We start from the raw sequence: 12,007 nt of genomic DNA on the forward strand, positions 1-12,007 counted from the left end.
CAACACTGCTGGTAAGACCTTTCATAATATCATAAGAAATGGTTAAATTGTCAAGGAGCTCAAATATGATTACCTGTGATTACCTATGTCTAAATTTTTTTCCTATTTAGACATGTTTTTATTTTGATCTCCTAAGAAGTCCTCAGCAGCAGAAATCAGAGATGAAAAATCTACCTCTCTTATAATCAATCAATTAAACAATTTTTATTTTATTTTCTTTATTATATCCTTAACAAGTGCTCTAAGAACACTAGTTAGTATCAGCCTTAAACATATAGTTAGTTAGGTCTCACTAATAAACAACATAACTGAAACTGAGATCTAGCAACTCAATCATGTGCAAGCCATGACGGTTTATTCAAATACATTTAGCACAAAATATGATTTAGGCCAAGGTTTCACAATCAAGTTGGCTTCTACAATCCTAGGTGTAAAAAACTAGGATCTGCAGTCACACTGTGTCGGTTGTCTGATCAAAATCAGACAATTCAAATTTTAAAATCTGAATTTTTGTTAAAAAAGATCAAAATGTGCCTTAAAATTGACCGTCCGATTTTTTTGTTAGATGGCTGAGATTAATGTGATTGTATGCAGTCACACCATAGTCACACTGCATACAATAACAAAAAAACATTTCTTATTTTATATTGTTCTGCAATATCACCTTAATCATTATTAATGTCTCCTTTTCAATTTCACATTTCATAGTTCATGTGACAAAACCTTAGACAACTTATAATATGAAACAGAGAGAGTAATAATAAAAATGATGTTAGCCTTTCATGCACAACAATAATTACTAGTAAACAACAAATCCATGTCAAGATGTCCAAGTCAGAGACAAACATGTATTTAGCTATCATATGACTACTACTTTCTAGTGAGGGTATCATGGCCATTATCAGCTCAAAATTTACACAAATTATACAGTTTCACTGATTAATTTATATATGATAAAGTTGGAGCTAATAAAAAATGGGCCATATGACACATGATTTATTTATAGTCAAACACACCTACCTACCCTTGACAAGGATATTTGAAAGCTTACATTACATCAACTAACGAAACTTATAAACTTGATTTGGATCTTCACACACAATGCTATCATCCATCTGTTAAATCAAAATAAGATGGAAAATACAATCAGCTTCCCTAGGAAAGATAATCAAAGCATTATCATTTGCAACAAACATACAAGTCCCAGTAGAATCAGATAAATTTGTCTCAAATATCATTACTTTTTTTAGTCATGAAACTTTAAAACTTTTGATAAGCTCCATGAACCAAAATGACAAATTAGCAGACTTCAATAAACACACATACACGTGTAGAAAAAATAAAAAACAATTATGTGTTTTTGAAATGAGTAAATGCACAACTTAGTCCCTCACTTTGGAAAGGTGTATCAATTTGGTCCCCCCACTTTAACAAAATGTTAAGTTGGTCCTTCGCTTTGCAGAGAAAGTTTGTCAAGTTAGTTCCTTTGTCTGTATTTGTGGACTTCAATAATACTAAGTATGTAATTTCATAGTCCGAATAGACACTAAATTTGTAATTTCAAGGACCAACTTGATACTACTCAAGAATGAAATATAAGCAAAAATAGTAATTGAAAAGTTGATGTACTCTGTAATAATTGCAGGACCAATCTGACATGACAAACTTTCTGAGATGGATGGAAGGAGTAACTTTTTGCTAAGTGAGGGACTAACATGAGGGGACCAAATTGATGCACCCTACAATAGTGATGGACCGAGTTGGGCATTTACTCATAGGAACTATGTAAAGCTAACAGATCAAGGCAATATCACATACATACATTTTCTCAGAGAAACAGAATACTTTCTTAGTAAGGATCAGTTTTAAGATAACAAAACAAAGAAACTAAAGTAATTTTAAAATATATATATATATATATGTATATAAATATATATATAGAGAGAGAGGAGTGAAATCTTGAAACCTTTTTAGCCATGAATGCATTTGCCAGCATCATGTTGAAACCGTGACAAAATTTCAAGTAAAAGAACCGCGACATTGTGATGATCCACACATGCATTTCTTTCTACCTTTGTGTGCACTGCTACCCTCAGTGTGATCGGATCGTTCAGATCCGTAATCATAAGTTAACTCTTGCATTGGGGGAATATGTCTCAACGCAAAAAACGCAACATGGAGAAAGGACTGGTTGTTCTCTTCATATAATACAGGTTGCCAGAAAACATTTGGGAAGCAACTATGATTCATGAATCGAGCCACATTTCCGACATTCTTGGCATTTATAATAAGAGGATGTGGTAAAGCATAATCCTCGCTAGATTCATTTGTGCTCACTTCTTCAAGTAACTTAGGCTGATAATTCCACTTGAAAGATTCATAAACACGGGTTGTATCGAAAACATACTCATCGGTATCTCCTTCCTTTACAAGCTGACTTAACCTGGCTTTATCGATAACTTCTCCAGCATACTCGCAAATAAAAGCACCAGATCGAATAGGGTCCCATGATCGAAGACCCCAACCTCTATCGTTAGTTTTGAACACTTCCATTTGGTGCTTTAAACCGGTTTGGGATACTCGGTTTCTGCAGTTAGGAAAACACTGACATGTCGGGCCACATTCATGAACCAATGGCTTCCGATTCACTAAAACGCCATTGCTAGTATACGGATAATCGCCTTCGTTTCTCCGGATGCAAGAGCAGTTCAAATCACCAGGGACACATGCATTTTTAGTACTACAGTTGCAACCATGTGAAGGCTGCATTAAACTGAACGATTTCGGATGTCTAAGAGAGTGGAAATACGTGAAAAAAGCAGGTGCCTTCACATTATCGACTTCATTGACAAGCGACACAGGAATACTCTCGGCTCCTGACGAAAGGTCTGCGAGAATAAGTCCAGTCCTTGCAGGTAATCCAGTTTTCCACTTCTGAATCGATTTCCAAACTGCAAAGGCACTAGGCTGTCCAGGCATTCTTATCAACTTATACTTAAACAAGCCGCCCCCGCTGCCTTTTGCTTTTTCTACCCATGCATCTTGGATTTTATACAGACCATCATAGACATAGATTTTTGCATTTGGATTCACGATGTCTTTGATGCCCCGGATGACTCTTACTTCATTGTGTACTCGCGAACTTCTATCCAAAGCAAGATTACCCCTATGAAGCTTCTGGTCCGACGCATGCTTATCTTTCTTGTTGAAATTCCCACCTTGACCAGTATAAATTAAAACATCACCGACCTCATCGTCGTCATCATATTCTCCCGACGAAACAATGCTTACAGCCAAAGTTTCTTCGTCACGGTCACCATGGATATGCAAGGCATCTATCCCCCCCATGGATTGAGCGTGTAAACCGACAATACACAGTTCCATTCGGAAAAAGAAAATGTCCCCAATTTCAACTCCAGGTACCGATCCTATTCTCTTCGTCACGTTCGTTCGAATTCCTTTGGTCATCAAAATATTTCCAGCCTTTAAATCTGCACGCTTGATCAAACCCGTGTTCAATTCCTTAGCATCCACGAGTTGGCATAACCTTCTTCTCAGTGCATCAAATGTCATGAGTACAACATTAACAACTTCCCGGCTACCATCATCTCTTTGGGCTGCAGTTAGACCAACTAAAGCACTCAAATCAATAGGCAATGCTTTATATAACTTGCTCTTCTTCTTAAACCGTTGCGACGAACCACTTCTTTTGCTACCATAAACATCATCATTGTCATTGAGATCCTCCATTGTTGAACTAGTGTCTCCTGCTTTAAACGATCGAATCGGAGCCGGCATGGTTCGACCTCTTCTTGTCACCCTAGTTGTAGTAGTCTCCTGAGGTCCACCAAATGGGAAAAATGGAGAAAATCCAGAAGGATATTGAGCTGAAGGTGGATCTTGACCAGTCATAGAAAAAACAGGTATCAAATATCTTATAGGCTTAATATCCAAAATCTTTGACTTGTCAATGGAACCTGGAGGAGGAACTGAGTTTTGACCAAACCCTTGTTCCATTTTACAAAAGCCTTAATAATCAACCTCACACAAAATCAAACTTCACTCACTAGCTGAAATTTACCCCCTTTTTGTTACAAGTTCCAATGTTTTTCACCTCAAACAAAAGCTATCATAACCCTTAATTTCTACTTCATTTCAAAACCTAAAATGGAAAGTTTCGTCATTTTCTGCAGAAGAAGACAAAAGGGTCATGCAATCTTGAAGATAATTTCATAAAAAAAAAATGAAAATTTACAGATGAAACCCAAAATGAAAATGAGATAAAGCAAAGATTTTTAATTAAAATAGATAAGCCCTAAAATTTTCTAAGTCCTAACAAACCTTGAGATATCAACAAAAGTGAAAAATTCTTAAAACAACAGACAGACACATAGATATTTTGCATTTAAAGAAGAAAATTTTGTTGTATCACCTTGTGAAAGTGATTGATTGGTGAAGCTTGAAAGAACAATAAGGTAATGGATTTGAAGGTGAAGTGAGAAAGAGGGAGAAAATTTAGAGTGAGGTTAGTACGAAGCAAGATTGTGAAGTGTGTGATGAGGGAAATGGTTAAACAATTATATATGACATGTTGTAGTGTCATACAACTAGGACACGTGATGTTACAATAATGTTGTAACACTGTGCTTCTGTGTTCTGTTGTTGTAAAGTGTAAGTCAAAATATGATAAGCTTTTTTTCTTAATTAGTGCAAAAAAACTGATTTTCAACTATAACTATTTATTGTGCGGTTATTGTTAGGTGTAGTTGCGGAAATATAGTGATATTTCAAAATTAATGGTTATTATTAGTTATTAGTATAAAATTAGATTATATTAATCGTGTGGAGTCTCTTTTCTTTTTATTTAGGGAACAATTAAAAATTAGAAAGAAAAAAAAATAGAAATTACTCCTCATGGTAATTTTTTGAGTTAGAATAGGAGATTTCTTTGATGTATTTTTAGTTTATCAACCGAGTAATTTATGAATGATTTAAAAAAATTGATTAATGATAACACAAGTATTCATCATGTGTCTTATAAAAAAAAATTAATTTGATTAATGATAACACAAGTACTCACTATGTATTTTATAAATATTTTTTAATTTGAGTGTTTCACATGTATAAAAGAAAGGCTAAATTACATTTGTGGTCCTTTAACTTAATCTCAGGTAACGTTTTAGTCCTTTATCTTTTTTTTTCCCGACTTGGTCCTTTATTTTAATTTTAAGTGACAATTTGATATTTTATGTTTTAAAATTTCAACAATGTTATCCTTTTTTATACAAAAATTCAAAAAAAAAAATTCAATCAAAACTCATAAAATTAATTATATTCTTCAATATAATACAAATTTCATCAAATTCGTAACGCAAATCTTCAAATAAACTCATATTTTCATACTTTATTTGATATTGTTAGGAATAAAGGACTAAATCGGGAAAAAAAAAAGATAAAGGACTAAAACGTTACCTGAGATTAAGTTAAAGGACCACAAATGTAATTTAGCCTAAAAGAAAATAAGGTTAAATAATTTTTTAGTTTGTATACAATTTTAAAATTTATGTTTTTGTTTAAAAAATTAAATTTTTTAGTCTTTGTGAAATAATAAGTGCGTTTTTTTAGTTATTGTTGGAAAGTCAATATATATTTTAGAATAATTTTTTGGAGACATATTTATATTATAAAAAATTCTTCAATTAAAAATAATCTTAAACTTTGATTACTGGATTCTATTTTCTTTACTTCTATCTTGAGTTTATAACATTTAAAAAATTCATATTTAACTCATAATAAGTTAAAAAAATTTAAAGTTTTTTGGAGCAACTTTATCTGATGATTTAAACATTCATACAAAAATCATTAAAAGTTTAAAAAATTAAAAGACGATTAAACATACTCTGTTATACCGGTGACAAAAAATATTTGTAGGATAAATATGTAGGGATTAAAATTTTTAATTTTCTTTATATGGATTAAAAACAATTTTTTGAAATTTTATAAGGATTAAAATTTTATTTAACCAAAAATGAATAAATAAAATAAAGAGAATAATATTTTGAGTATATTACTTTCATCAACTATTAATGGATTCACAATTATCATTAATGGAAAGTGAGAGATAATGACTTTAGAATGATGCATGTAGTATTAATTAAAAGGTGCATTGGAAGAAAGTAATTATTATTATATTGAAAATGGAAAGAGTTTGGAAGAAAAATATAATTATTATTACGTTAAAAATGGAAAGAGTCGTAAATTTTGGAACAAATTATTTTTGCAATATGAATCACTTATTATGCGATAGAGGAAGTACATTTTATAAAAGTTACTAATAAGAAAGAAACATGTGTATTCGTACGGGTGTATATTGTATAATGTGGGCATTAATGAGTAATATATTATATACGTTTTATTTTTTGTATTTAACCCTCTAGTTCTCTGAAGAATGGGACCCTAGTAATCCAAAGTTCAATCGGGAGATAAGTAAGGTCTGGCGAGAAATTGTTTTAGTTAGGATTTGAACTCAGGTTTGTAGTTAAAATATCACTAGAAAGGGGTTGAATAATGGTATTCCTTTTTTTTTTCTTTTTAGATGAGTATCCTCTAAGTGAGAATATGGATAAATGTTTAGAATTGAAATAAGAGTAAGACAAAATGAAGAGATTAGAGTTCATAGAATAAAACACAAATCTATACTGATTCATCCAAAATGGATTACGTCGAGTCCTCGCTTGTAATTTTATCACTATATCTCAAAATGGCTTATCCTGTAAAGGTATTTTTTTCACTACGTATTTTTTCAGCCTCACCAGACTTACATAAACAATTTATCTTCTTGTCTTACAGACTTTACACTACTTCCAACAAGTTAATAATAACTTGAAGATATACTGGTTTTTGAGAGATTTGTTAAGGATGGATCTAGCACTAAGGTATACTTTCTAATAGGATTATCCAAATAATATATTTAAGATTAATAGAAAGTATGTTAAGGATGAGATTGTTTTTCAAAGCTTTCATCTTTTTTGCTTGAGTATGTGTTTTCTCTTCGAGGACGGGATCATCTAAATTTATAGAAATTATGAAGCTTCAAATATGAGGAGAAGTACAATCTATCCGTTGGAGACTTAGATGATTGCCCATAGACCTTGTTTAGAGTTACAAATATATCCTTTAGTTGTCTTTGATATTAGAAAACTAAGAGGATAAGTATAGCAATCCATCCTCGGATATGATTATTAGGAGAATGAAGCTTTCATTAATTATGATGTGACTTGCACTTTTCTTTTATTTTTGCTTTTCCTTTTCCCAAGACATTGAAGTGGCTTGCCTTAAAAATCAAGGACATCTCATTTGTACTTTCACTTATTTTTCCATGTACGAGGATTAATAGAAATCTGCATCCTCACTTCTATGTTGTTTATCCTCTGACACTTGTATCAAACTTCTTTGATCAAGTATTTTTCGCAACTGGTTATCCTTTTTGCTATTCATATTATTTTGTATGTTTCAGCTAAAAGTAACATCATCTCTCTTTAGAAGACAAATTAATATCTATAAAAGCTTCATTTGATCAAGAATATAAATGACCTATTTTCTAAAAATTGATACACTCAAGAGCACCAGTTAGAAGACACATATAATCATAATCTTTTATCTTTAAAATAATGTTATCATTAAAACATATGAGAGAGATTTTGTCTCAACAATGTTCCCCTTTCTGATGATGACAAAATTCTTGAGATTATAATTTTGACAAAAATTTGACATAAGTATCTCATGTTTTTAAATTACGCCTCCCCTCAAAATATGTATAAATTTTTATGTTTTTAACTTTTGTTCCCCCTTAAAATTTGCATAATTTTTATAAAATAGATTTTGAACCAAAATATAAGAAAATTTCATTAATTGTTCAAACAAGTAAAGACTATAGATTGGTTTGAAAAAGAAAAAAAAAATTATCATAAGATTAACAGAGGATTGAGATAAAGATGTTTCAAAAAATATCCTCTAGCGCTTCAAAAAGTTAACAGTTAGCCTTTTCAATTTATTACCTTTCTCCCCCAATATTTGTCAACCATCAAAAAGAAAGAAAAAAAAAAGTAGCAACCCATAGGATGTTGAGCTATTTGGAAACGAATAATCAGAAAAGGAAGAGGTTGAAGGAAGAGGGAGGTCGGGATGAGGAGGTTGAGGCGACAAAAGATGAGGATTATCCTCAGGGGAAATTGTGGTTATGAGGTGTTTTGTAATCCATTCCAAGAGTAGGCCAAAGTTGATCAAAGTTTGTTGAAAATAATTGAAACTTGCAAACAATTTCTTTTGATCCTTTCTTATTTTCTTGAGAATCATGACTTCCTTGTGAGCTCTTTTTGCTTCCATCCTTTTGACAGACCTAGTGTTGGTTTGCTCTTGTGGTATGGACCAAACAATTACATTTTTGTTCTTAGAGCAAACGCCTTTGTGTTGAGAGATTTTTCTGTTGGATTTTGATCCTTTGATTCCTAATTTTGACATAATTAATAATTCAACAATGTTCATACAATACATGATAAATCTAATATTTGAATTGAGCAAGATTTCAGGAACCATAATCCAATCCTACACACTTGGATCAAATTGCTTGGAACACAAGAAATCAACAAAAGTTGAATTCTGACTATGTAAATCGATTGGGAAATCGATTTCATAACAAGGGTGTAAGGAAATCTTAAGTGTTTGTAAATGTGAAATTGATTAGGCAATCGATTAGCTTAATTAAAAATGAAAACTGCACAAGTCAGTAGCCTCTGATTTGGAGAGTAATCGACTGAGAAATCGATTGAACATTTCACAAATCAAACCTGATGGTAACACATCGATTGGTAAATCGATTGGATGAGTCACAGTGGCACTCCAGTGCTGAGGAAATCGATTGGCAAATCGATTGACGAAGTATCCTTTGAAAAATGACCTCACCTGTGACAAATACAATCGATTGGACAATCTATTGTTGAAACTTTCAATTTTGATAAAGTTTGGTTGCAATCGATTGGGAAATCGATTGAACTAAACACCAGGTAAGAACTTTTCAGGAACATGCTATCAAAGCGATTGACAAGTCGATTGACATCAAATAACTGAGTCACTGTTTTGAATTAAATCGATTGGCAAATCGATTGACATTAAAACTGAGTCACTGTTTTGAATCACATCGATTGACAAATCGACTGACATCAAAAAAAAACTGAGCCACTGTTTTGAAAACAATCGATTGGCAAATCGATTGAAATAAACTTGTTGAAAACACAGTGAACTCTAAAGTTTGGCAAATCGATTGAGTAATCGATTGAAATTACTTTTATTGAAACAGTTTCCCAGAAATCGATTAGGAAATCGATTTATGCAAGTCTGGACATGTTCTACTGAAAAGTGTTGTTTTAAAGAATCGATTGGTAAATCGATTAGCTTGTATAGTTTCAAGATTAAAGAAAAACAAGACTCGCGATAATCGATTGGCAAATCGATTTAGCACCTTTTATAACTTTACAAAATCGATTGGGAAATCGATTTCGTAGTTGGTTTTTCAGAAACTATATAAGATATCTTTTATCTCCTTTGATTTACTATCTTGATATATCTGTATATGTGATTAAAATTAGATGCATGTTAAACATATTCTGTAATAAGTAATATTGTTTAATCTGATAATTTGACTTGTATGCATCTTGATTAATCTCATATCAATCTAATAAAACTTGCTAATCTTGTATGCCACAATTTAATTTCCGCTGTGTGTATGAAATTGATTTAATTTCATAAAGAACTGATACATTCTGATATATTCCGCTTATTACGAGGTCATATATACCAACAATTGGCCTCAGAGCCTAACTTTTCGAGAGGTAATACTCATAAAAGCACTATGGCCTCAAACGATTTTCTGGGAGAAGGCGCATCGTTAGCAAGACCTCCAGCTTTCAACGGAACAGCTTATATGTACTGGAAGCACAGGATGCTAATCTTCTTGGAAGCCAGTGGCATAGACATCCTTGACGCTGTTGAAAACGGTCCATATATTCCCAAGATTGCAGGAACGAATGACTCAATGATTCTCAAGCCTAGAGCCGACTGGTCAGATGATGACAAGAAAAAGGTAGGTTATAATGCAAAGGCTAAGAACATTATAACATCTGCTCTTTGTGCAGAAGAATTTTTTAGAGTGTCAAACTGCAAGTCAGCAAAAGAAATGTGGGACATTCTTCAAGAAACACATGAAGGAACCACAGACGTGAAGAGAGCTCGCGTAAACACACTTATGCACGAATATGAGTTATTCAGCATGAAAAGGGACGAATCCATCAGTGATCTGCAAACCAGATTCACACACATTGTGAATAATCTTCACGCATTGGGAAAGCAAGTGGACAACGAACAGCAGATTGGAAAAATTATGAGTTGTCTAACCAGAGAATGGCAGCCAAAGATAACAGCCATAGCAGAATCTAAAGATCTAGCAAAGATGACGACTGCAACTTTGTTTGGTAAACTAAGAGAACACGAAATGGAATTACATCGACTGGACGAATCAGAGATGGAAAGCCGCAAAAAGAAAGGACTATCCCTGAAGGTTCAAGCCCAGCAATCGAAAACTGAATCAGATAGCTGCTCAGATCAATCCAGTAGTGAATCTGAAGAGCCGGAAATCGGGTTGCTTGTCAAGAAATTCAAGAAGTTTCTGAAGAAGAAAGACAACAAATTCAGAAAACCATCTAGCTCCAAGACTACTGACAACAAGACCATTACATGCTATGAATGTGGTAAAACTGGTCACATAAAGTCAGAATGCTACAAATTGCAAAACAAGAATAGAGCTACAAAATCAAAAGGCAAGGAACCAGTCACCAAAACCAGAAAAGCTTATATTGCATGGAATGATAACGATGAATCCTCTGCATCTTCTGATGAAGAAGAAGTCAACTTGTGTCTCATGGCAGATACAGATTCAGAATCAGAAAATGAGGTTAGTTCACAATCTAATCCAACATATGATGAGCTACAAGAAGCTTTCAATGAACTGCATGATGATTATGTGAATTCCATAAAACAGTTGTTAAGCACAAAGAAAATGCTTGAACAAATGAATGTTGAGCATAAAGAAATTGAAAATTTATGTGAACAACTGAAAAAGGATTCACAAGAAAAATCTGCAAAGTGCATTGAACTTGAAAATACTGTTGCATCATTAAAATCTGATTTATTAAATTTTGCAAATAGTAAAGATAAGCTAAATGTCATACTTAGCAATCAAAGACATGTTCATGAAAAATCTGGTTTAGGATATACACCAAATATGCATGTCAAAAGAAAAAATAAAAACAGATCTGGTATTGGTTATATGCAAACCAGAAATGTCAAACATGGTCAAAAATCTTCTATTGCTAAGAGTATGTATGACATCTTTACTAAACCAAATAAACATTCATCCTTTGATGGCAGATGTCATTTCTGTTGCAGAAAGGGACATTTTGTGTCTAATTGCAAATTTAAAAAATTAGCCAATCAAGGATGGAAGCTAGTTTGGATAGAAAAGAAATCTGTGTTTGACACTAACCAACCAGGACCCAATTTAAATTGGGGACCTAAAACAAAATTCTGATTTTGTATTGCAGGTGTGCTTGACATCCACGAAACACTCATGGTATCTAGATAGCGGATGCTCAAAGCACATGACTGGTGACAAATCCAAATTCCTGAACTTGACATTAAAGGAAGGAGGCTTTGTCAAATATGGTGATAACAACAGAGGAAAAATCATTGGAATTGGTGATGTAGGCGATGAATCAACTGCAGTAATCAAAAATGTGCTATATGTTGAAGGATTAAAGCACAACTTACTGAGTATAAGCCAGCTATGTGACAAAGGTTTTCAAGTAAGTTTTTCATCACAATCTTGCATTATTGAGCATAAAGATGACAAACACATAAAGCTAATTGGGGACAGAATCAACAACATTTACATGTT

General features: G+C 32.8%; 1 protein-coding gene across 1 annotated transcript; it reads right to left on the bottom strand.

Moving 5' to 3' along the window:
* Nucleotides 1–755: 755 nt before the first annotated feature.
* LOC101497613 (histone-lysine N-methyltransferase, H3 lysine-9 specific SUVH1) lies at nucleotides 756–4,618 on the bottom strand. Its single transcript, XM_012712189.3, has 3 exons — nucleotides 4,433–4,618; nucleotides 1,967–4,187; nucleotides 756–1,115 (listed from the first exon to the last, which is right to left on the bottom strand). The coding sequence occupies exon 2, from the start codon at nucleotides 4,015–4,017 to the stop codon at nucleotides 2,020–2,022; it is 1,998 nt and encodes a 665-aa protein (XP_012567643.1). The 5' UTR covers nucleotides 4,018–4,187; nucleotides 4,433–4,618; the 3' UTR covers nucleotides 756–1,115; nucleotides 1,967–2,019.
* Between the last annotated feature and the right edge of the window lie 7,389 nt (nucleotides 4,619–12,007).

Source organism: Cicer arietinum, chromosome 5 (assembly GCF_000331145.2).
Source record: "Cicer arietinum cultivar CDC Frontier isolate Library 1 chromosome 5, Cicar.CDCFrontier_v2.0, whole genome shotgun sequence".
Taxonomy (NCBI): Eukaryota; Viridiplantae; Streptophyta; class Magnoliopsida; order Fabales; family Fabaceae; genus Cicer; species Cicer arietinum.